General features: G+C 40.2%; 1 protein-coding gene across 2 annotated transcripts in view; it reads left to right on the forward strand.

Annotated features, from left to right (window-relative positions):
- The window catches only part of LOC114560759 (guanine nucleotide-binding protein G(o) subunit alpha), a 152,124-nt gene that overhangs the window by 33,923 nt on the left and 91,211 nt on the right, over positions 1-26,990 (forward strand). For both annotated transcript variants that reach the window (XM_028586369.1, XM_028586368.1), the window contains exon 3: positions 24,021-24,162. In XM_028586369.1, the coding sequence (XP_028442170.1) occupies positions 24,021-24,162 (142 nt within the window). The remainder of the gene's footprint in view (positions 1-24,020; positions 24,163-26,990) is intronic.

Genomic DNA, 26,990 nt, shown 5'->3' on the forward strand with positions numbered 1-26,990 from the left:
GCAGACAAACCGGCATTAATTGGCACTGATAGGGTGCTATAAAAGGTCAAAAAGATTATAGTTTATTAATAAATTCAGCAGCTGGGAAGGCATCACTACAAAAAGTGGATCGACTGTCAGAGGGTTTAGTTCATGTAAAAGAGCTGATAAAGTCAATCCAGTCAACCATTAATGCAGTAGGCCAATAGAAGCAGGAGGGACACCGCTGGAGTTAAGGAGATAGAAACTTGCCTAGTTAAAAAAAAGAAGATTGCATGGAATAAACAAAACAATATCTCTGGTTCTCATGCATCAATCTTTATCGTTTTTATTAAAACACTGTCCACTGTAAGTCAGACAGTGTTAGCAGTGCAGAGCTAAATCAGTGGAGTGTTGTTGTTTTTTTAAAAGAATACAGTATTTTGAAAATACAGTTATTTGTTTTCTTGCTTAGAATAGGGTTGGGTTAGCCGGGATGCCAGCCGAACTTAGCCCCGCCCACAAAATTTGAGGTCGGGAAGTTCGGTCCACACACACACACATTACAGAATGCATGGTTTTATACTGTAAAGGCAGTGAGATCAAAACATGTGGTTATAATGGAAGTGAATGGGGCCATTTTTGCCTCGAAGGTGTCCAAAGGGAGTATCTGGAACTACATAAAAAATACTATTGCAATCAAGTCAGTTTTGTTGCTTATCTTTGACATATGCAAGCATCTAATCCCCACCAAAGCCCCATCTACATATTATTCATTATATGGGAAATTTCTTTTCATTTTTTGTGTTTTTTTTATTTATAAATAATGACATACTTCAAATACATAAACTGGCATTTAAAGGGTTAAAATCCTGAAAATGATTGAATGTTTGGTGGTTTTGATTAGGTTAGAAGTTGTTTAAGTGATTTATGAAAAAAAAGCAGAAAAAGATATTGATATATGATGATTTTTTGTGTGTGTGGACATTTTTGCCACAAAGGTGTCCAAAGGGTACAAAATGAATCAGTTAAGTATAAAAGACACGTAAGAGTAAAAAACACTGGATTTAAAAAATTTGGCTGAAAAGACAGGTTCCTACAAAATTTCATGCCATAAGCAGTAACACAGCAAAAATGATCACATTGAAATGAAAAAAAAAAAAACTTGAGAAAAATGTACAAAAATGGCCGAGGAGGGCATGAGGGTTAATAATCTAGCTATCTTTTTAATAAACTGTCTGTACACTTACAAAGTTCTCAATGCTTCGGTTTGCATGTAGGGACCCTCATTATCCTACCATTGAAATGTGGTGCTATTTTGAGCCTTGTTAGTGGTTAGTGACTTTCCAAATGCCCGTTGGCACCATTTACCAGCTATCATCTGTTAGCACATAATACAACACAAACGCATCACAGAGGGGCTGAAAAGTGTGAAAGTCATTAACTTGACTGATTGATATAGTCAATCAAGTTTTGTAAGTGTTCTCCTGGTTCTCCAAACGTAATGTTATAGCTCTTGTTGTTGTGTTGATACGTAGCTAGCTAGCCAAGTTGAGGCGAAGGCTTCCTGACACAAAGTGTTCATTACATAGTAAGGTGTGAGACGTGGGTGTCCATTGATCTCTTCGAATGACAGCTAACCACTTCTTTCTTCTCTCCTTTTCTTTTGGTATAGAATAAAATACCAGTTTGGGGTTCCTGTTTCGGCTGTTGTTGCAGCCAACTGCACAACATATTGCAGGCATTACTGAGACCGTTGGTCGCAAAGATGGCGGCGCAAAGCTACAGTGACGCCATGTGAACCGAACGAATATGAAGGCTGTTGTAGAGAGATTCAACATAATCCCAGAGTGTCCGGTTGAAAAATTACAATAATTGATTTGACAGGAAAAAGATGGAGGCAACAAACATGGCAGATAATATTTCACCTGCAGCAAGTGAAAAGGGGCTGATATATCTCAGAAGTGAACTGGCAAATATGAAATTGCAAACGAAAATCATCTACTTGAACACCAAGTTAACATTTACAAGTTAAATGAAAAAAGTCACATGGCTTTAAAGAAGGAGGTGATTGAACTGAGGAAGCAGCTGAACCTCAAAAGAGAATTTTGTAAATCCTGGAAGAAAGACCAGAAACTTTTCCTTGAACGGGAGGATCAACTGATCCAGCTGACCAAAGAAAAAGACAGATAGTCACAGACCTAGACAAGAATTCACCAAACATATGCATCAACGTGAGCATAGACAAGCCACTTGCCATCGCCAAGATGCATGAGAAGAATCTTAAGTTAAAAGAGACACTGATCACCACGCGCAAGAAACTGGAAAGGAAGGATTGCATAATAAGTGAAAAGGAGAAGCAGTATGAGAAGCTGAAGCGGAGAATGTCAGAGCTGCTGCCTCCAGAGAAATTGGAATTGTTGCAGAAGTGCCAGTTTGTAACCCGAGATCTTGGCAAAAAGGTCAAGGCACTAATGGGACAGTTTAACCTGTTCCAAGCAATAGTCGAAGAGTACAAAAATGAGAATGGGAAATTGTTTGATAAGGTAGCAAACATCACAAAGTCGTACCTAATTGAAAAAAAGCGGACCTGTGACTTGTGTGAGGCCTTGAAGGCGAGTGGAATCAAAGTGCCTGAACACAAACCAAGTGCCTTCCAGGTCCCAGTCAGCCCCAATGTGTTGCGCATGCAGTCCAGAGAAAAACAGGTCCACACCAAGATGCAAACCCTTAAAGCAACTCCTGCCTGTCTCCCACCCATCTCCCAAAAGCCACTGCTGGAGCCTGGCATCAAATCATTTGCCTTGGGGGCATCCACCATCTCAAAAAAGAGAATCTTTAATTCTAAAGCCAAGTTGGATCTACCCATAACCAACAAGACCGATGAGTCCCATAAGAAATTTCCTTATATCAAATTCCCACCCATCCCTTCCAACTCTCTTCAGAAAAAAATCTTCATGACTGAAACATCTTGCCCAAACAATAACTAGAAGGGGCACTCTGAGAGCGCAGACCTCGGGGAAGCGACAGGGGAATCGGGGAAAAAAACATCCGCGTGATGAAGATATAGATAGAAACTTGAAGCTGTAAAGTGCACATCTACTGAACATGGGTGTGCAGTACTGCATGCATGTAACACAAGCATATTTTATAAATGTCCAAATTCATAGATTCTGGAAATTCTAATGAGCTAGGAGTAAATTGCCCTTTTAAAGATTTTACATGTGAAAAGTATACTTTTTCTGCATAAAAAATAAAAAAATAAAATAAAAAACAAGGCAGAAATTATTGTTCCAAGCAGATTTGTATGCGTCTTAATACTAATGTCTGGAGGGCATCTTTAAACAAACAAAAATATCAACATTAACTTTTTTACTAGTATATGAACTTGAATTAACAGTAGACCGGTACAAAATGAATGCCCAGCTATCCCAAATCTCAACAACAAAGACACTATAGCTTACACATATCAAACTCAAGGCCCGCGGGCCAAATCCGGCCCCACGCAAGTTTTGGTCCAGCACTGCGTATCAATTTAGGTTCACAATCAATTTTGGCCCGCCTAGATGTGCGCCAAACCAAAAAGATGGGGAACTTGTTTTCAAATTTGGCAATTTGCAACAGGGTTTTTATATTTAGGCTGTGAAACTGGTTGCTGTAAAATATGTAATTGTTTTGCTGAATTTGCTAAGCTATGATTTTGAGGGAACCTTTTAGGGCTTAATGTCGCCCAAACTGTAACTAAGAAAGCTATATGAGACATTCAATAATACAGTCAAAAATATTTGACTTTCGATTAAAAAAAAAGCATGTCAATAAACTATACATGTTGGCCCTTAATGCAATTCTCATTTTTCCAGTGTGGCCCTTAGCGAAGTTGAGTTTGACACTCCTGCATAGCTGGTTGGAATGCACTGCAAAAACTCTGTATTGGATAAGTGTATTGTAACTGCTTGCCTTGCACTACCATTACATAAAAAGGGAAAGAAAAAAAATCTGCAATTGGCATCTACAACCAATAGGCAAAGAGAAATACAAAATTCCCCACTACTGTTCATTTAAATTGGAAAGAGCCTTGGTGATTTGTGTGTTATCATAGCTGGTAACAGAAAAAAATATTGCATGGACCACGGTTAAGACTAGCAAAAAAAAAAAAAAAAGAGGAAAAATCCACAAAACATGAGTGATTATAACCAGCAACGAAGTCAGGGAAGAGTTCTGGCCACTCACAATCAAAGTAAAATACAGCATGTTGAGCTGGTTTTTTTTAGATCACTTTCAATCCATCGAGAGTCATTAGAGATAAATGGCACCGAGGAGGTAGAGTCAACAAATTATGATGGAGAAGTGAAATGGGCAAACTTTCTGGGTGTAAACACTTGTCCAAGCCCAAGTAATCTCAGTCTTAAACCCTCCATCAAGGTAGATTGTCACATGGTGTTGTTCTATGCAAACAACTTGATTTTAAGCTGTTGTATCTTTGCATTCAGCTTGTGCCCATCCAAATTCATTATGATCTTCTGGAAAAACTCAAAGGTGTATTTGAGGTTGTCTGGAAAACTCAGATCAAGGGCATAAATGAGCCCAAAAAGCATGACGAAGCCCATGATGACACTGCCCAAATTGCTCAGGACTTTGATTTATTAATTTGACTATTATCGTCACTGTTCATCATATCCCCAACCGGCCCGTTAGACACCGCCTACCAAGAGCCTGGGTCTGTCCGAGGTTTCTTCCCAAGAGGGAGTTTGTCCTCGCCACTGTCGCACTGCTTGCTCTTGAGGGAATTACTGTAATTGTTGGAATTGTTGGGGCTTTGGAAATTATAGAGTGTGGTCTAGACCTACTCTATCTGTAAAGTGTCTCGAGATAACTCTTGTTATGATTTGATACTATAAATAAATTGAATTGAATTGAATTGATGCCTTCAATCACAACTCCAACGTCCTCAGGCTCCTGATCCCCATCTCTTCGGATCACGTAAACCCCCGTGACTGTGGTTGCTAGGTCCCTTTCTGCATCCTCAGTTGCCAGTGCCTGAACACCACAAACACAGAAAACACCGCAAGTGTTTTATAAAGATGGACAGAGAAATAAGGGGACAGACACAGTGATGCAGGGCTCCACAGGTGATGGAGACAGACACAAAAATACATCAAGGAAAGCATTCGCGCACACACACACACACGGAAGTGACAATAATTTAGAAATTAAACTTGAGAAGTGGACTTGATGCACAGTTCTCAACAAAAAAAAAAAAAACACTAATTGCTTGTATATCAAATTTCTATGCATTTCCCATCGCCTACAATATTGTGGGTGGGAATGGTGCACCATAGGGCTTTGTCATAAATGAAGTGTGCCATGGGAGAATTAAGAGGGAGTCAGATATTCTTTGAAGAAGGTGTCTGGATCTTCATTGAGGTAGATGATGAGGCCTCTTTTTCATAAACTCTTGGACAAGGCCATTATGTTTAAATAACTCAGGCATCAATCTGATGCATTTTGAGATGCATTTTTTGCCAACCAACAGTGTAATATTTCAATATGCCCTCATTAAAGTTCATTTGACTGGCAAAACAGTTAAAGTCCTTCTGACATTACACAATAATAAAAGTCATAATTTTTAAAGACTAAAAAGTTTTGGATCAATTTTTACTTGTTCCAACCATATGTTAAATAAAGAGTCAATGTGTTTTTACATATTGCAATAATATCATAATCCTATGAATCATTGTGAAAACTAAACTTTACTACTTTGGCCAGGTCATCATCAAAAAAGCGAATTAGTACATTTCATGATTTTGTCCATGTTGATATTAGCTGCTTTATTTACATTTATTAAAAACGTCGCATTGTTTATCTTTACATATAGCTAGACGTCTAAACTCTGGGACAAGGCAGTTATGTTTAAATACCTGCCATGCTGATTGCAAACAGACAGCTTTGTCAAGGCAGTTTGGGCTTCACATAGCTACAGTGAACGTGCACACACGTATTGTTTGTATCACGGTCGGTCAGTAAAGTCGCAGCGGTAGCGGTCGATGCCGGTAACGTACTCGCATGACAGAGTACACGGACCGAAGCTTTGTGACTAGCATCAAGCTAATGACTAGCAAGCTCTGTCTTACCGCTGCCGGCGTCCAGTGTCTTCCTTCAACATGCGCTGCAGAAGCACCGGCTCCCTCAGTTTGAGGCACCAAGTGCTAAACAGTTTCCTGTCTCCACCCTTTTCCTCTTGTCCTCTATTCATGCCCAGTGCCATTTGTTTTTAAATACTTTCTCAAATAAAGCTGTATCTACATGCTCCAAGTTTGACAAACTTTGCATCCATTTTTTTTAGCCGCGTTGCCTCGGAGACCACACCGCACTCTAGCTTTTCGGCAAAGACCCGCCCTACTTTGCATCTGATTGGCTAGAACTCGTTTCATTGATAGGTGGAAGTTCGATGATTGATTAAACTCAGCGCATCAAAAACAAATCCCATGTGGACTTTTTAATTAATTTATTTTTCTAAAATATTCATATGCCAGAAATCCCGATTACTTTCAACCCTGTGTTAGAGCTGCGTTCCTCTTATATGATTGGTTTGTGAAATCAATTGACTCTTTTTTTTTTCTCACTGCCGGCACGGTGCCGAAATACTTTAAGCCCTGTGCTTCAGCGAACTAACCCCCCAAATCCTTCTTGTTGGTTATTGGCTGAACGCTGGAACACGGTTTGTTATGTTACTGTGGTCCAGGTTGGCCACTTTGTTTTTGTTGCCGTGTGTGGACCTTGGGCTGTCTACAGAGACTGTTTTTTACAGTGTGTTCAGGGGACAGGCAGCTCGTGGATAGTGAGGAGAGGTTTGCTGTATGTGACAAAACATTTTGTAGCCTAAAAAACACGTGACATCGCTTAGTACCTTTAAATAAGCAGCTATGGACAAGAAAACCTTACAATGACCACCAAAAAAAAAAAAAAAGGTACATTATATGCATTTCAACTAACCAAATCTGTGATAGACAGGACTTCCTTAATCCTCTGCCCCTTCACTCCTCCTTTGCTCTTGAAGATCTGCATCAGCTTGTCTGAGAAGTGGTCCAGCTGTGACATGAACTTTGACTGCAGTGGCTTGGTGGTGATCCGCATAAACTCTGCATTTACCTTAAAAATAAACAAAATGCAGCCATTTTTAAAAATGTGTTATAATTACCACCATTTTGGCTCTATGGGGGAGCTCAATGTCTGATTTTACATAGTACAGTCTGCATGTGTGGGCGTAGCCTGCTTGTGTGTGGTAGAAGAGAGAGAGAAAAAAAAAAGACGCACCAGCAGCGCCAGTGTTAAGCTGAGTTGTGCAAGGCTGCGTGCACCTTGCAGGATGTTCCAATCATTTACCACCATTTATGAACAAAGATTAAATCATTTTAAACAGAAGCCTAGTTAAAATAGATCCGCGAGAAACCGCGACATGAATGCAATTGTCAGCGGACATGCACAACTCAGCACAAGACTGGTGAATGGCAGGCGAGCAGAGAGAAAATTGTCAACAATAAGCCGCAGTTCAGCTGTAAATGTACAGTGACTAGTGTGTACAGTGACTAGGGAATAGAGACTGCAGCTCTGCAGCTTCTCAAGATTATACGGGTCAGTGACAAATAAGGGTTGGGCAGATGAAAAAATGAAAAAACTTTGAAAAAGATTTTTTGAAGGCATCCTTGAGTTTTGTTAAAATGTATATTTTGTGTTATTGTACATTTTATTTCATTTGAAATAGGATTTTCACCATTTTTTTTAACAAAGGTAGGACCAAATGGACCTAAAATGTCAAGTGGTGTAACCACAAAGGAATGATTAATATTTAATATTTCATCCACTACATTGTTTGTGAGTGCACTCATACAAATATAACTATTACCTATTTCCAAATTTCAGCCAAAAATAGATTTGATTAGGATTACTTCTAAATTTAAATTATATTTGTTATTGCAATATCAAGTGGTAGACGTGCTGGAAACATTTGTTTTCTAAATAATCTTGGACAAATTGTGTAAAAAGTCTTAAAATTGTGTTTCTACAGTGGAGTAGAGTATTACATTTTATCAAACATAAATTTACCTGCACATTATCATTTTTTCAAGAAAAATACTGGTTACCCCATTTGACACAAACCAGTTACACCACCTGACGTGATGCTTGTAAGTGACACTAAACTACTGAACTTGGCATTTCATTTCATTTCAATGACAAATATTTAAATATATTATAACTCATTAGATTAAATTAAACAACTAACATCTTAACAAATTGTGTGTGAACAGTATTTGTGTGTGAGAAAGAGGTACATAGATGAAAGAGAGAGGGAGAAGCAAGTCTGTTTAGGGTTGTGCATGCCCTTTAACATGTTTACAGGTAAAGAGCTCATATTATGCTTTTTGGGATGTCATAGGTGTACAAAGTGAAAAAGCCCAAAGTCCACCCCAAAGGGACTTACCATCTCCAACAGAAAACACTGTTCACAAATTGCTCCAAACAGCTCTATTGTAGTCCAGCCTTTACTTCAGAGACAAACGTGGTCACTTTGTAACACACGTTATAATGCTCGCCTAGCTGCTAGCGTGGCACGCCCTCATACTCTGCTTCTGACTGGCTAGTAGTCCTTACCTAGCTACTGAGCATGTGCGACTCCCAACCAAGATGGAATAGAAGTGAGATCTCATTCTGTAGCTAAAACAGAGAGCTAAACACACAGGGTGAAAATAGGAGCTGCAGCAATGTGCAGTACAATAAAAATATGGTGTTTTTGAAAATTAAACCATGTTAAACTATTCTGGTACAACCTCTAAATGCAATTATTAACCTGAAAATGAGCATAATATGACCTCTTTAACTTATTCTGGTGCATTTATCGGAATTCAATTTGATAAACTGCATTTTTTCAATGGCATTTTTAATATTTAAGTAACATTTTATACTTAAATAATCCTTGAATTTTTTAGGTATTTTAAAGTTGCTGTTCTTGTAACACATTAGAGGTCACAGTTCAACTGCCTCATTCTGTGTTATTAAATTGTTAAGAAATTATTGTAAAATTGCAATAGAATGATATGGAAATTTTAATTTAAGGGTAAAACTTTTTTTTTAAACACTAAGGCCTTGCACTATAATGACTTAGCCTAGCCAAGCTAAATAAGCTATCTTAATTAAGTGTTGGATAAATTACCACCACTTTTAAAAAATTCAAACAAAAACACATACAAATAGTTCTGAATAGTATTAAGTTCATATAACCTCTTGGACCAGTAACTGAACTAGTTATATTTGAAAAGATTGGCCAAAAATTGAGAGGTTTAATAGGAGTCAAATGGTGTAACCGGTTACACCATTTGACATTTCAATGTAAAATCAAATTAGTTAGGCATTATAATGGACACATATATCAGCATATGGCCTTGGTGTAAATAATCAAAACACTGTTTTTACACTAAATACAAATATTTATTCAACATAATTTTTTTTCTATGTTTTACTTGGGTCATACCATTTGACATGTGAACCAAAGAACTGAACTTAACCTAAAAATGTCTTATTAACTTATATTTATCAGAGAGTTATTAACCTTGTGATGCAGCAGTTATGCTGATCAGGGTCCTTTTCTCTGATGTAACTTCCTGTCATGTGGTCTTCTTGCTGATTTTAACAAAATGGCACCTTAAATGGTGGTTACACCACTTGACATTTCAGGAAGCTAGCATGACTGACAGGATTCCCTAAATTATTAAAATAAATATCAGCATCATTTTAAAATATATTGGAAATATGTATAATAACCTTTAATTTACGTTAATGCCCAAGTAGTTAATGGGATCTTTTATTAAGAAATTTGACCTTTTTAAGCAAGATAAACATTTTGGTACAAAGTTTTGACGGTTACACCACTTAGACATTTTTGCCATTAATCGCCAATTATTCTCTTAAAATTAATTAAAACCAAACTCTTTAAAATATGGCCTCTAAAAAAGTAGGTATTAATGTAATTTGTTTGTCTTTTTTTTAAATGAAATGTATTTAAATTTAATTTAACCTTATAGACACAAAAAAATGTGCGTCACGTCATTGACCCATACACACAATTCAACGATCAGTCGAGTATAGGCCAGATTTCACAATTCTGATTCGACTACGTAAATCTTTAGCCCTAGTAATGTCAAAATACAATTGTGCAGAAAGTTATCATGGACAATAAAAAATGTTAACATGTACACTGTACATTTACTTACTTCACTCTCCTGGAATAAGGCTGGCCATCTGTTTACAAAATCTTCTATCAGGGGCCTCTGCTCCACAATCTCTAGTCGTCTGTGGGAGAAGGTTTTTCCCATTTTTTTCTTTTATCACCACTTCATTGTCACGCTTTTTCAGTTCTGACAATAAAGCAATTCTCTCGTTCTCCAAGCTTTCTGTGGTCTCGCCTTTTGGGTGCAAAGGAATATAGTTAACTTCGGCCTTTCTAGGCTTCTTGATGTTGGCTGCAGCTTTGCCTTGGCCTTCTCGTTTGTGTTTCAAAGAGTTCACACGGATTTCAGGATGTCCAAGTCGGCCGAGTTTTGTACGGTAGTTTTGCATTTTATACTTACGTGACTGTTTCCATCCCCAAAATCCTGTCTTGGATCCCAGCTAACCCAGACAAGGATGGACCCTTGTCAAAGCTGCTGCTACCTCTTCACACTGATAGTCTTTTGGATACTTTGTGTATTTCATCATTTCTTGCGCAAGGCCATCAAGGTTGACCCCCTTCAGCTTTGGGCCAGGTTTGAAGTATGTTCCATTGGTCTCAAACTCTGTGTTTTTCTGTTGTAGTTCAAATTCAGCCTTATAGGTGAATTTATGGACTACAAAAACCTTTGGCCAGGAGGCCAATCGTGAGGGCTGAGTTTCTGGGGATGAATGCGGTGTTGATGTGTACAGAGTATCGTCACTGCAGGATGAGGCTATTGACGAAACGGGGGTTTCAGGCTCTGAGCAAGTGGTAGCTGAGGTCTCACCAAAAGAGTCTACTGTGTACAAAGTGATGCAGGGCTCCACAGGTGACAAAATAGCATTACATATTATTTTCAGTGTGCTTTTGTTTTGAATGTCAAACACAACTTATCCTTCAGAACGCACAATTGAATGATCTTATTAAATTTAGGCAGTCCATCTACAGATCCGTTTACAATAAGCATCCCCTCACTGTAATGTATACCACTGCAAAACACATTTTTTCTATATGAACTTCCGTCACATCTGGGTATCTCTGGTTCAGAGCTGAAACTACTCCTTCACTTAGGACATCAACAGGCATGATTGAGACATCAGTGACCTCCAAGGGTGACTTTTTGAGACTGGAGGAATGTGTGTGGTAAGCAAGCATGAACTGGTGTTTAATAGCTAGTGAACGAGTTATATTCTTAAAGCAATTCGTATGACGTGCGACCTGCTTGAAGAAGCTATGTTTAGCCTCAAATCTCATAGTCCACAGAGCAATTAGAGGTCCAAAGCAACGAATCATTTGTGGATAGTGTTCCAAATAGTGATGCTTTGGTAGGAGCTTGATGTGTGGAAAGAGTTCAATGTAGCGGTGTCTGTAATCATAGATTCTGGCTTCAAGATATGCAACAGTCTCCTCTGTATGAACAGGAGCAACAACCAACTCAACTATGTCCTTAAGATCTATAATAACCTGCCATGCTGGCTCACCTTCTTGCAAAATGTGTCCAATCAGCAAGGGAAGAAATCTGAGCAAGGCCCAATTTTCATGTGCGTTGCCACCTATAGTGTTGCTAGTTTTGAAAAAGCGTGATATTGGATGGGGGCGATTAGTTTTGTCCCCCCATTTGTTAAGGCCCTCAAGAGTGAAGTATTCAAAAAAATAAATAAACTGATACAGCGTGCTAGGTCAACTGGAACAACACCCTCAAAGAGGTCGTGCACAATATCAGGAGGATAGCCAGTGCTTACATGAAAATGAGAAAGGTGGTCTGTTAAAACACATTGTTTTTTGACACCACAGCAAATAGCTGCATTTTTCTGAGCAGACTGGACATGAACATTATGGAGGTCTCTGGTTCTGAGTTTGAAAGCACGTGATTTAACATCTTTGGTCTGAAACTCTGATTTGTCTCCAGTACAAAACCTGCATATGGACCCACCAGAAAAACTTTCAACAAATCCACCTATTCCATGGGCTCCAAGATTGTCAGCGCTTACACACTGAACAGTACCTTTAACAAAATGACCAAGCTGAGAAATAAAGACACCATGCTGTTCTAATGTACCCAAATCTTGCAAGAGAGGCTCTAAAACCTTTTCAAAGCCATAGGCCTTGACATCATCTGATTTGCATAGAACAGTCAAATAGATTGAGGTTGGAGTTGAATGGGAACCTGGTGGCAAATAACCTAAAACCCAGTAGACACCACAGAGTTTGTGTTTCTTTCGAGATGTCCCAAGAGGGTTACAAATCTCAAAATCATCCACATAAAGATTTACTGCTATTCTCAAACCTGCAGCCAACAGAAAATTATTTTGTTTACAGTATTCACCATCTCTTATATTTCTGTACTCTTGGTGAAGAGATAATAGCTGGTTTTGTTGAGTTTTAAGGTGTTCAAGGACAGCTTTATGAGAAAGCAAATGTTGCAAAGATTGCAATATAGGGATGTATTGAAATGTCCTATTCCTCTGGGCATCTAATATGTACTCAATTGGCTCTAAAACACCAAAATGAGAGGTATAGTACTGTGCACGTTTATATGCAGTAGCAAGAGGGCCATCCTTGGCAATAGCTATGCCTAATGGATTGGATTTGCATAGAACAGTAGAAACCTCATCCACTACTGACTCTTCAACTTGTAATTGATGACTCTGGAATACATCAGAAACAATAGATTTTATGACAGGCAAAGATGCTGTACTTAAAATGTAGTGAAGTTCAGAAAGGACCTCATCAATAACCGCCTTTGGAATGTGAACAACATTTTCCAACTTCAATAAAATGCAACCAATTTTCTTGTCAATAAAATTTGGCCTGTACAATTCTGTAGCATCACCACAACTTAATATTTCATTTTCATTATCTGCATCCACAGACTAGGCCCATCTGCACAATTGATTGATTGATGCAACTAACTTGTACTGAGGACATTGGATTTAAAATCTTTCAATGAATGTTGGTTATGTTTCCTGTTTTTGTGTGTGTTGAATGTACTATACACATTAGTTTTAAATGTGCATCCTACAAACATACAAGGAACTGTTTCATCATGCCTGAGATGTCCATTTATATGTTGGAAAAAAGCTCTTTCAGTTGCTAGCTCTCTGCATGAGCACACATGACACTGGAATGTAGACCCTTCTACTGGGTTTGGAACTTGATGTTTTCCATGACTTTTGTATGTGTGATTTAATCGCTTACTCCATGTATTAAAGGTACAGGGGCAATCTGTGTATAGACATGGATAGCGATAACTGCCCCTAAAGTGCCCATGAGCTTGCCTAAAATGTTGCAACAACAAATACCTGCTAGCTAATTCCAAACTGCATTCTTTGCACTGCCACATTCATAATCCTAAAAAGGAGAATAAAGAGAATTAGCACAAGCTGCTTTACAACTTAAACTGCAAAAAGATGAGATACATATTAGAGGTGTGAGCAATGGAGAAAATACTCAGGCGACGTATCCAAATAAAAGTAATTATTAATTCTAGTCAAATACATTTAGTGCACACGTACATACACCTTCAACCTACAATACGGCCCTATGATTTCTGTGATGCAGAAAACTCAAATGGAATCGGAAGAATATGATAATAAAAATAGAATAAACTTAACACTAAATATTGTGTAATATGCCAAAATATAGCAGAAATTGTTAAATTAATACAATAATTTTAAATGTAAGCCTACTGACAGACTAACAATTTCACAGCTAAACTTAGCTTCTGCTCCAACAGCCTGCCCATCAGCACAGAGGCAAAGCACAGAGCAAGTAACGTTATAGCTTATCATTGCGCCTTTAAAAAGGTCAGCACCAATGAGGTCAAAGTTGAAATAATTTAAGCGCAGCGCTTGGCGGCAGTTCTGAGCATAGACAGTATATAATGGACCAATAGACCCCGTTGCTCTGGACGGAGACCAGTGAAGGCTATTAGAAGCACTTTTCCGGTGATGGCCAGCTTTACTGCACAGCCTCCAACTGAGAGAATGTGACGTGAGCAACGTCTTTGAAAGTTGGAAGTCTTCTGGTAGCTGTGCCAAGAGAAATCTCAATCATTCCCAATCTTACAGATACGGAGAGTGTAGGTGTATATAAGGAGATAACATGGGCATAGGCTAATTATTGCTAACTAACATGCTAGTTAACATTAGTAATTAAACCTAAACAGCTCATGTAAGTCGAAACTGCCTGCAAGCTTCTCCTGTACTATACGGTAATTCCTCTACTATGCGACAGTAAGTCACTTGGTTATGACACAATCGTTAGCTTATTTTTACAAAAACGTCTGCTACGGAGCCATAACGTGAGGTACAAGGTAATGGAGCCTTTTATACATTGTCGTGTTTCTTTGGAACTAAATAACGGACAAATAGAGTCTTCAAACATTTCTGATGTAAAGTTATTCGCAGTCAAGTGACGTAAAAAAAAAATGGCGGTCAGCGGAATGCTAACAGGAGGTGATGGCCAGTTAGCAACAAAATGGCGCCATAGAGGGCTTGAGTTCTGAAGCAAAGCTTACCCCCTTGGTTCTGAGTGGTGCAAGACACAAAGGATAGCGCTTCCTCAAAGATATCTCCACACCTCTCCCCATAGGAAACTTAAGACACACAGCATAGAGCAGGTTTACCGCGTTCTCTTAATACATCCATGGGATGAACTGTAGGCGGCTTAAGTGCACCTGTCGAGCCAAATACCCCTATGACACGCCAGAAAATACGCAGCTGCCCAGTGCAGCCCGGACGTGGTTGATAAACGGTTGTCGCCGCCCTCTCTCACACACACACACACACACACACACACACACACACACACACACACTATTAATATAGTTTTAGTTAAACCACTTAAATATATATACATATGATCTTAAATAGATATATTTAAATAAAGCAAATTATATTTTAATGTGTCACCTCTAAGAACGCCTTGAATCATTTTTTTGAGTGTATCGAACACTTAGACATGAAATGCAAAAAAGTCATTAATCTATTGCAAACTGTGGCCGGATGCGACTGGGGGGCAGACAAACCGGCATTAATTGGCACTGATAGGGTGCAATAAGGTCAAAAAGATTATAGTTTATAAATAAATTCAGCAGCTGGGAAGGCATCACTACAAAAACTGGATCGACTGTCAGTATAGAGGGTTTAGTTCAGTATAGAGGGTTTAGTTCATGTAAAAGAGCTGATAAAGTCAACCTATTCAACCATTAATGCAGTAGGCCAATAGAAGCAGGAGGGACACCGCTGGAGTTAAGGAGATAGAAACTTGCCTAGTTAAAAAAAACAGTTTTTTGAGTTTGTGTTTTTTTTTTACTCTGCATCAATTCTGTATTTGCAGCTTTTTGCTGTTAATGTATTTGTTTTGGCTTTCTGCAGCACGTTTTATCATCTGCAGCTTGTTTCCATTGTATTTGTTCTGGATTTTTGTATGTGTTTTTGAATCAGCATCGTTTCTGAAGCTGCAGCACGTTTCATGGGAGTGTGTTGGGCCGTTGCGTTTCCCCTGGTCAGCCACCGCACCACTTAGTCAGCTTCAGTTGGGTCTGAAGACTGCAAGTTTGGAAATATAAATGGGGAGTGGAGTTAGGAAGAAGTGAGCTTTCCAGACCTTTTGTAGCCCGCTTCTCATCTCTGCTTGAGGTTACATTGGCCACTAATAGAATAACACCCAAATCTCTGTCCGAACTGTCAGCAGTTAAGGTGCATTGTGGGGAATGTAGGCTCCCAGTTTTGACAAGGAAGAAGATTGCATGGAATAAACAAAACAATATCTCTGGTTCTCATGCATCAATCTTTATCGTTTTTATTAAAACACTGTCCACTGTAAGTCAGACAGTGTTAGCAGTGCAGAGCTAAATCAGTGGAGTGTTGTTGTTTTTTTTGAAAGAATACAGTATTTTGAAATTTTGGAAATACAGTTATTTGTTTTCTTGCTTAGAATAGGGTTGGGTTAGCCTGGATGCCAGCCCCGCCCACAAAATTCGAGGTCGGGAAGTTCGGTCTGGAGTCGCTCCGTTGAGAAGCAATTATTGCCCGAACAGGATCTGTTCGGACCAATCAGATTGTTGGACAGATGATCAACAGTAACAGAATCAATCACGTCACCAAAGAACGCTTGGGTTGAATTTGCTGAGATGTGTAGATTCCACCATCGCGTCTGTTACAGAAGATATCGACAGCGCATTCATTTTAAAATCCTCAGCGGAGGAGCCTCAACAACTGCCCGAAAGCATGGTAGCGTTATATGGTGGAGCGAGATAGAGAGACACTGACGAGAGAGAGCGTTATATGGTGGAGAGAGATAGAGAGAGACTGAAGAGAGAGAGCGTTATATGGTGGAGAGACATAGAGAGAGACTGAAGAGAGGGAGCGCCCAGCGGCGCTAGAACAAAGCCGTGAATCAGAGAAATGTTTTCGCCGATTCATCTCACTATCACTAACGTTATCCACATTTATATTTACACGCAACAAATGATATATCCAGCTTCAAAAAGGTCTAAAAGTCGGAAGTTACAAACGAATGCATTGTGCAAAGAGTGGTTGCTATGGAGACGATACACAGTGTTGAGTTCTGTTGACAGTTGAGTAGAGTTCTGTTGCTCTGATTGGTTGGAGGTCTATCCAATGAATGCAGAGGCATTTTTTTTCCTGGTTCGGTTGGAACACGCCCCATAATCACAGCCCAATGGAGCGGTTTCAGACTCACATTCTGACTAGAATCTGAGTAGGACCACGTCAGGCTAGGGTTGGGTACCAAAACCAACCTAAACAGCCGGTATGTACTAGACAAAATGACAACATCTGTGATATCCAAAATTATCTCTGTAAATACTTTGGATTCTAATATGTCAACAAAATGAAAGAACAATTTTGAACCTGACTTTATCCCATGTTCACATATGAGTCTTTATGGTCAGAACGAGTCGGATGTCCGTCCCAAAATGGCGGCGGCACAGACGCAGGTAACAAGACGGAGGCGGTATCTACGTGTATATATTTATGGGGCTAAACAAAGCTAAATGCCCATACAGCCATTTGCCCTTCCCCCTATTGTTTTTTGGGCGGGGCTAAATGAGGCCATTTCCTGTTAGATGACTCAGCACTGAAATATCAAAGCGGAATGTGATGATGCCATCGTGCCAAAAGACTTTGTTGTCATCGCGGAATGCGACGATGTCACTATGCATATGATTTAAAATGTAGAATCTTCAGCATGTAGGTCAGACAAGAGTCTGATGAGAAGAGGCACAGTATACGAAGGCTGTTGTAGAGAGATTCAACATAATCCCAGAGTGTCCGGTTGAAAAATTACAATAATTGATTTGACAGGAAAAAGATGGAGGCAACAAACATGGCAGATAATATTTTACCTGCAGCAAGTGAAAAGGTGGTGATGTATCTCAGAAGTGAACTGGCAAATATGAAATCCCTTGCAAACGAAAATCATCTACTTAAACGCCAAGTTAACATTTACAAGTTAAATGAAAAAAGTCACATGGCTTTAAAGGAGGAGGTGATTGAACTGAGGAAGCAGCTGAACCTCAAAAGAGAATTTTGTAAATCCTGGAAGAAAGACCAGAAACTTTTCCTTGAACGGGAGGATCAACTGATCCAGCTGACCAAAGAAAAAGAATTCCTGATTAAGCAGCAGTTGCCGTACAAGCAATGCTTTCAGTCGAGACGGAAAAACGAAGACCAGGAATACGCTTTGAGCTGGCAGAAGACCAAAATATCACACAAAATCCATTGCCTCGAGCTGGAGGTGGAGAAACACAGGCAACAGGTGTGCAAACTTAAGACGGAGAATGGGAAACTTCAGGTGGAGAAAAAACAACTCCAGGAGGAGAAATGCAAACTTTTTAAAAAGACTACTGACATTCAGCACGAGAAAAGTGAACTTGAGGAGGCGATGAGGCACCTTAAGAAGGAGAAAAACAAACTTCAGGATGAGAAAAGCGTAATCCTCAGGAGGGAAAGTACCCAAAGAGAAAAGTTAAGTGTCATGGACAAGATGTATTCTGATCTTGAGAAACAACTGGCACAGATAGTCACAGACCTAGACAAGAATTCACCAAACATATGCATCAACGTGAGCATAGACAAGCCACTTGCCATCGCCAAGATGCATGAGAAGAATCTTAAGTTAAAAGAGACACTGATCACCACGCGCAAGAAACTGGAAAGGAAGGATTGCATAATAAGTGAAAAGGAGAAGCAGTATGAGAAGCTGAAGCGGAGAATGTCAGAGCTGCTGCCTCCAGAGAAATTGGAATTGTTGCAGAAGTGCCAGTTTGTAACCCGAGATCTTGGCAAAAAGGTCAAGGCACTAATGGGACAGTTTAACATGTTCCAAGCAATAGTCGAAGAGTACAAAAATGAGAATGGGAAATTGTTTGATAAGGTAGCAAACATCACAAAGTCGTACCTAATTGAAAAAAAGCGGACCTGTGACTTGTGTGAGGCCTTGAAGGCGAGTGGAATCAAAGTGCCTGAACACAAACCAAGTGCCTTCCAGGTCCCAGTCAGCCCCAATGTGTTGCGCATGCAGTCCAGAGAAAAACAGGTCCACACCAAGATGCAAACCCTTAAAGCAACTTCTGCCTGTCTCCCACACATCTCCCAAAAGCCACTGCTGGAGCCTGGCATCAAATCATTTGCCTTGGGGGCATCCACCATCTCAAAAAAGAGAATCTTTAATTCTAAAGCCAAGTTGGATCTACCCATAACCAACAAGACCGATGAGTCCCATAAGAAATTTCCTTATAACAAATTCCCACCCATCCCTTCCAACTCTCTTCAGAAAAAAATCTTCATGACTGAAACATCTTGCCCAAACAATAACTAGAAGGGGCACTCTGAGAGCGCAGACCTCGGGGAAGCGACAGGGGAATCGGGGAAAAAAACATCCGCTCTACTTCCACTGATGTCACCGGTGTACGGAAAAACTACAGAGTGCTACTTAGCTTTGGAAGCTGAGGTTGCAATGCTGTTCACAGACTTCCCCTGTTCTCGCCTCTTGTGCTGCAAACTAGCTACGTTTCCATCGTTATGGACGAGGACGGCTCACGGGTTAGCACTGCCACCTCACAGCAGGACGATACTGGGTTGGATCCCCATTTCTGTGTGGAGTTTGCATCTTCTTCCTCCACATCTTCCTCCCACAAACAAAAACTTGTATGTTAGTTGTGGTGTCTGGTGGCGCCTTCCTTGGTCAGAGGCACAGATGGGAGCACTGTCCTAGGCTTGGGCGAGATCGCTAATATTTTCAAATCGTCCCAACGTGTTTACTCATTCGGCGATCTGATCAGTCTGACTGGGTTTCTACATCAAAGACGTAATTGGACAGAACATCTTATGCATATGCGGAGCGGCTTCACTTTAAACGACGAAACTGGGTACACCGGCCTGGCTGTCCTGCCTCCTGCTTGGCTTGGCTAACGTGTGGCAGTACGCACATTGTGTAATTTCCGGTTGACAGTGTTTCTGTTTTGCTGATAGCGTTTTGCTTTGGTAGCTCGATGCAGTCGATTTTGTCATCTTCATTACAGTAGCTAACTATCCGCTTTGCATTACATTAGGTTGCTAATCCCACAGTTGTTTACACGCTATTCAGTTGTGTTAGCTACTTTAGTTTAGCAGTAAGCGATGGTGCCAAAAGCCTACATGTAATACCTGCTGTAATTTAGCCCCCCGGTAACCTTGATCGGTGCGAGCTGGTGTAATGCAGTTCCCGTCCCCTGGCAGCAGGCCGGGTGACTGTCCGAAAGAAGCGTAGCGCATCACATCATCAGATTCATGGAAAAAAAGACAGGTAACTTGTTTGTTATTAATGTTGGGGATTTAAAAAAATCACTCGTCACTCATGCTGATTAACGAGGTTCACTGGGCGGACTTGCCGCTCCACCAGAAACATCTCTCAATGAACAGTCGGGCGCAGATTCTAGATATAAGCTTTTATAACATCTTAGTTTTGATATGGAGTTAGCTAAAATCACGTTAATATCCGCGTAGGAAAAACCAGTCGGCCATCATTCCTTCAATTGTCGAAATGCGATCGGATCATCAATCGGTCAACTCCACGATTGTTTTCCTGGATGTAACAGACGTTCATTTTTATGTGAAAGTTCGAAATTCCAAGTCATGTTTTTCCCAAGGAGTTTGTGTGCTCCTAAGTTGCAGAATTTAGGAGCACATGAAGAACTTCAGGGGCGCAATGAAAGTGTATTAAATAATGTGTTTTTATTTAATAAAAGGGATACAAGGCAACATTTACAAAGTGGTTTCAGTTCTTTGATTACAAAAAAAGTATACTAGATTTTAAAATACTTACACTTAAAACTGCTTTAAACTATCTGTCCTTTCTGCACGGTGTCTTGTTCATCCCCCGGTGTGTGCGGATGTTGTGTCAGTCTTAATTGCCGCGCAATGTTGCTCCAACCTGTATCTGTCTGTCTGTATCAGGCGATTGTTTTCTGGTGTCCTGTCTGTTGTTCTTGGCTGCCCATCCCTCTGTCAACTCTTTCTGTTTGACTTTGTCTGATTTGTCCATCTGTACTTTCCCTTCTGCCAGTGTGTCTGCCTAGGTAACTGTCTAACTGTCTTTGCGTCTGTCTGTCGGTTTGCCCTCGCGTTAACTGCAGTCAAAGACAACGTGACATTTAAAACAGCAGGATGGGCTCATTCTAGCGGTGTGCCTAAATGTCAGCTGAGCCTACTGGTTTTACCCTCCCCTCCCTCCCTAACCCTCCTTTAACCACCTGTGTTTCGCTCTAAAGCCCAGTTCCAACCAAAGATTCGCCACAAGATGAGTTGAAACTTGCAACTACTTGCAACACGTCACTCTGCAACATTCTGAAAGCTGCCAGTTTACACCAATGTGATGAGACGGTGTAGCATCTCCATACCAAACGCCTCTCTTCCCACTTCCTTCTAATTTCCGACTTTCAGGCTTTTTTTGTAGCTGGATAACATTTGTTGCATCTAAATATGAATGTGTGTAACGTTAGTGATAGTGTAGTCTCGCATTGCCAGAGCTTCCTCCACAGCGCTGCGGAAGAAGGTCTGGCTAGTCCACACAGCGGTGGAACATGTGTACGTTCAAAAGTTGTTTTAGTTGTGCAACAGAAAACTCAGATTGGACAGATAGTCTAGCTAGCTGTCTGGATTTACCCTGCAGAGATCTGAAGAGCAGTTAACCATTATAGTCCTCAGAAATCGAAGTTTAAAATTCCAACACAAAGAAAGCGGATGGTAACGGACTTCTGACAGAAAAGAAGGACATCCGGCGGAATTTCCGGCAGCACCGGAACAATCCCGGAAGTGGAAGTTCGTGGATATATACTAGTGACAGTGGGATACTCGCTGCAGTTGCATCTCTAGCTATGAATCGGCGAGAATGTTCTGCCTGGAAAGTTCAAGCTGTTAGTAACATTTGCTGAGGTTAGCACAAGTTGGTTGGTGTGCAAGTCAGTCGCACTATGGCGAGCGCAAATGAAACGCAGGAGCTGGAAGAGCTGGAAGTTCCCAGTCAGCTACACCAACACTGGAGAGAGAGTCGTGTATAGACAGGGAGAGTGTATTGAGGCATTGCTCCACCGTAGCAATGTAGGGTATGTGAATGGAAACGCGTCGAACATGCTGACTCACATTCAACGGCATCCGCCAGATGTGCCAATCACAGGGACAAGGAAACGCAAACCATCATTTATTTTCGATTTCATAGCATAACCGATGCTTTAAAGTTCAGTGTGTACAGTGTAATACAGACATGTTTGAAATATTTATTTTTTATTATGAAAAAAAGTGTATTTATTTCATTATGAAAATAATTTACCGAAGTTGCCCGTGGGCAAAATGTTACCTCAGTCCCAAGCAAAATGATTTTGTCTGCCTTCGACACTTGCACTATTGTCTGATACATTTCTTTTTAAAGAAACAAGAAAAATAATCAAAACCAATACAAACCACAAACTAACCACTAACTACCACTAATAGCTAGGCCTATAAAAGAGGTAAACAAACTATTATAACTATTATAACTATTATATAAAAACAAAATTTGCAACAACAACCCAGGATATGAACTTAACAAACTGACCAAACTCAATGAGACAAAAGGGGACATATATACTGGCTTGGCCAAACCAAATTACACGTGTACATGGGGAAAACCAAGATAGACAGACATAAACTACAGCTACATAATACAAAGAAACCAAACTAAACCTAAATCCCCCTTCCAACATGGCAGCAGATGGTTCCGGGCCCAATTGGCAGCCCAAAGGATATGTTAGGCCGGTTCGAGATGAACTGCGTCTCATCTGTAAAGTGGACGAGAGCAGGCGGCAGCAGCCAGGGGAGGTGACGAAAATCCGCTCTCAACTCGGACAGTTTCCAGCCGTTTCCAGCAGCCTTCATTTTGAGTCAATTCTGACCCAAACAGCAGTTAGACCAGCTGAGAGGCCGGCATTTCCCATCATGCCCTGGGTCCGCCTGGGTCTTGCAGTCAGTGAAAAGCAACTGCGCTGCCTGTGTCTCAAACCTGCGGCCGCCTTGATCTCGTGAGGTTGTCGTTGACCACGTGTGCATGACGTCAGAGCAAATCGGGATCGAGGTCGGACACAAATCTAACTGGCACGCATTGGGCGGCGATCACCGGTGATCGATTCCGCGCAAACCTGGCTCATCTCGAACGAGCCTAATAGTTCATCACCCTTGACCACGCCTTCCCTTAACCAGGAAGGACCTCCCACCAGCGTGGTAACAAGACAAGAACATAATAATTTTAAAGGTTCCCTGCCACACGTATTTCATGACTTTGTGGTAATGTCTGACATTCTACCATGGGCTCTGTAACATTTTTTGTGGAAAAAATGCTTTGGTTACCTTGTTTCAAGCCATTCTAGTTTGGTATAGAAAGCCTGCAGGAAGACTCTGCCAGTTCTCATTAATATTCAACAAGCTAAGCTGTTTGAATGTGATTGGCTAACCGCTAGCCAATGAGAGCCTGGATGTCAGCATCCTTTACCCAGCGCAACTGGGCGAGCTCATGAATAGTAATGAGCTCAGGCAATATGATGTCAGACTGACCAACTTTTGTAATTGGCCTGATTTCTCTGCCTATTTCTTTTCAGTGGCTATAGAGCTGACAGAGGAGGTAGCAGTTCATTTTCACATTCACGACATAACACAAACACATATGGACTTAACATATTTAAAAAAAATACAAAGAAAAACTGTTTTGTGTGGCAGGGCACCTTTTAATATACCAGAAAAATGATTATGTGTGCACTCAAAATAAACAGTGAAAAGCCAAAAGCAAGTAAACATGTAGATAACAAATTAAACAAACAGTGTAATGTGTACTTTTGTGTGCATGAATTGTTTGGGGTATGGCTGAGCGCAAAAAAAATTAACGTGTGTACTTCACAACATGGGGTGAAAATGTGTACCATATTACCATTGCTGGCTGTTGTTAACCTGTGTGGCCTTGGCCATCACAGTACCCCATACATTTGTTTTCTTTCCCGCTGTACTGAACTCCACCACCGACCGTGACTTCTAAACCTGGGTATGAACTGAACTGTAACACCCCTAATCTATAAATCTGTCAATCTATGTCAATTAAAGGAAGAAAAATGAATTAGCATCACCCTAGTGCAAACTTATTTTTTCTTATTTTGTTCTCTGACTCTGCCTATGCTTTCTTGTTTCCTGTGTATGCCTGTATAAGGTTAATGTATTCAGTTCATAGCACAAAAGCAATGGCAATCCTAATTGACCCATTGACTAATACGTATTCGTTTGCGTGTGTTTAGGATCATCCATGAGGACGGTTTCTCTGGCGACGACGTAAAGCAGTACAAGCCTGTGGTTTACAGCAACACCATCCAATCTCTGGCTGCCATCGTCCGTGCCATGGATACGCTGGGCCTGGAGTACGGAGACAAAGAACGGAAGGTCAGCACTCAGTCCCCCTGTGCTCGCACACACACACACACACACACACACACACACACACACACACACCCAAACACATCCACCAGACATACAATGAAACCACATTCACAGACAGCGACATTTAGACTTAATTTTTTTCAAATACTATCACCAAATGTTTGCAGTGTATGATAACATACAGCGCAACTGACATGTAGCACAGAAACAAGACCGTCTCAGATGGAAATGTCTCAAGGAAACTTAAAGGTTAATTTCGGGGTTCTTTTTCAACCTGGTCTCTATGTTCCATTGCAGCTGCAAACCGGGCTGCAATGTAATCATATAAGGAATATGCTAATCATCAATGTATGTCCACGAAAGGTGCTGTTTCTTTTTGTCCCCGACAGACACAGATTGAAATTCTAAGTGTCTGACAACATTATGGAAAGGATCCCTACAGAGAAAGACCTTTTTGTTAAAAGAGTAAGATCCTTTTTGTTTAACCAGAAACAGCTCAGAAATCACTATCGCCAAACTCACCAGACTCCCATTTAAATAAACAATACTTTTATTTCGTATAGATCCAGCATATTTCCACAGGTAAATTGGTGAATTAAGGGTTTATTTCAAGTAAACCAGAGTGGTGATTATCGGAACAGCGGAAAGATGAACCAACACGACTTTTAATAGTTATATTTTGTTCCTGTTGACTTTGTTGACTGTTTTTAATTACTGTTTATTTAAATGGAGTCTGGGGGGTTTGGCGATAGCAATTCTGGGGCTCTTTCATGTTCAACAAAAAGGACGACCTCTGTAGGGTTCCTTTCCATAATGTTGTCAGACACTTAGAACAATAATCGGAGCCTGTCGGTGGCAAAACAAGCACTTTTAGTGGATGTACATTGAAGGTGCGCAATTGCCCATTAACTTACACTGTAGCTTGTTTCACCACTGCCAGCTGCAGCGCTCTTGCTTTTATACTGGACCAATTTCAAAGATTGGTGTTCCCATCAGTCACTTAGACACAAAACATGGGAAGATAGGGTCCAGGATGAAAAAAAACGGAAGTTACCATTTAAGGTGTTTTGTGCAACAGGCTTTAACGCTGTTTTTGGCTTAGCAGGTTAGTTGGTGGGCAAGGTTAACTCTCTTCTGATGAGTCACTGTAAATAAACCGAAAAAAAAAAAAAAAAAAAATGAAGTGTCATAACTATACACGGCAGTTAATGAATCAATATAAAAGGTGTTTAAAAAAAAAAAAAAAAAGTTAAAAGAAGAGAAACATATCGTAGTTTATGAGAAAGTGAAAAAGCATGAGAGGGGAAGAGAAAGGAAAGGACATTATTTAGGAGAGAATGGAGAGAATGTGACAATGGACAAAAAACAGATAGAGAACAGACTATGCTGTGTTTAAACTACACTACATCTGACTTCCCCTCAGAGTAATCTTTTGCAATCATATCTTTTTTAAACACGTATAAAATATAGATAGATCTTTTGCAATCAATCCTTTTTCAACACATTTGTTACAGTTTTTGTCAGAACTCTCCACACAGTCGATGAAACAGAAGTCTACGTGGACCAAGCTGTGAATCATTTTACATTGCTTTCACACAAAATGCATCCAATCGCCACATTTTCCAATATCCATTAACTCATTCTCATTCTACACCACCACCACCACCACCACCACCTGCAATACACTGTGTGTCTGCAGCACATTGTTCAAATGCTAACACACTGTTTTGAAAACGGTCAAAAACACATTCAGAACAGAATGATGGAACATTTTGTGGATTTTGGCAGCAACCATATTAAAATGAAAATAATAGAATAGTTAAATAGCAGAATAGTTACGTTAAAATGAAGTAATACTCATTCCAAACGGCTAATTGCAATTTCAGCTGAAAGCAATGCCATTAGATGTGATGATGATGATGATGATGATGATGATGATGATGATGATGAGAACTTGTGGCCTAATGCAGAAGAGCAGGAGGAACCCTCACACAGGGTTTTTCCTGGCTCAGAATGGGCCTTTGTTGGGGTGACTACGCACGACTGTAAGCATGATCAGTCTGCGTTCAGTCAAGGCAAAGAGTCTGTGTTACCTTATATGACAGCAATCTAAGACTGTGCTCGATTGAAGAAACTCTTAGTCGACTAACACTCATTCAATTGTATCAACTAATCAATTAGTTGATTTAATCGACAGATCTGTAAATCTGAGTTTCTCCACAAAGAGTCATGCAAAAGCACAACTTTAATTCTTGTGTTTACCAGAGATGTGCTTATACGTTTCTTGGAAATGAGTCATTCAGCATGAAAAAAAGCATAAAACATGACTAATCGACTAAAGAAATCTAAGTTGACTAAGACCAAAACGACCGATTAGTCGACTAATTGACTAAGAGGGAGCAGCCCTACAAAAATCTATGCATTTTTCTGTTATTCCTGACAATTTGAAAAAAATAAAATCAAATAATTAAAGTGCTTATATCATGCTTTTTGGCTTTTCCCCTTTCCTTTATTGTGTTATATATATTTTTTGTGCACCTTTATAGGTTTACAAAGTGAAAAAGTCCAAAGTCCCCCCCCAAAGGGACTTACCATCTCCAACAGAAAACACTGTTCACAAACTGCTCCAAACAGCTCTATTGTAGTCCAGCCTTTACCTCCGTGACAAACGTGTGTCACTTTGTAACACACGTTATAATGCTCGCCTAGCTGCTAGTGTGGCACACCCTCATACTCTGCTTCTGACTGGCTAGTAGTCCTTACCTAGCTACAGCGCATGTGCGACTCCCAACAAAGATGGAACAGAAGTGTGATGCCTCACTCTGTAGCTA

Source organism: Perca flavescens, chromosome 8, assembly GCF_004354835.1.
Source record: "Perca flavescens isolate YP-PL-M2 chromosome 8, PFLA_1.0, whole genome shotgun sequence".
In the NCBI taxonomy this organism is placed as follows: Eukaryota; Metazoa; Chordata; class Actinopteri; order Perciformes; family Percidae; genus Perca; species Perca flavescens.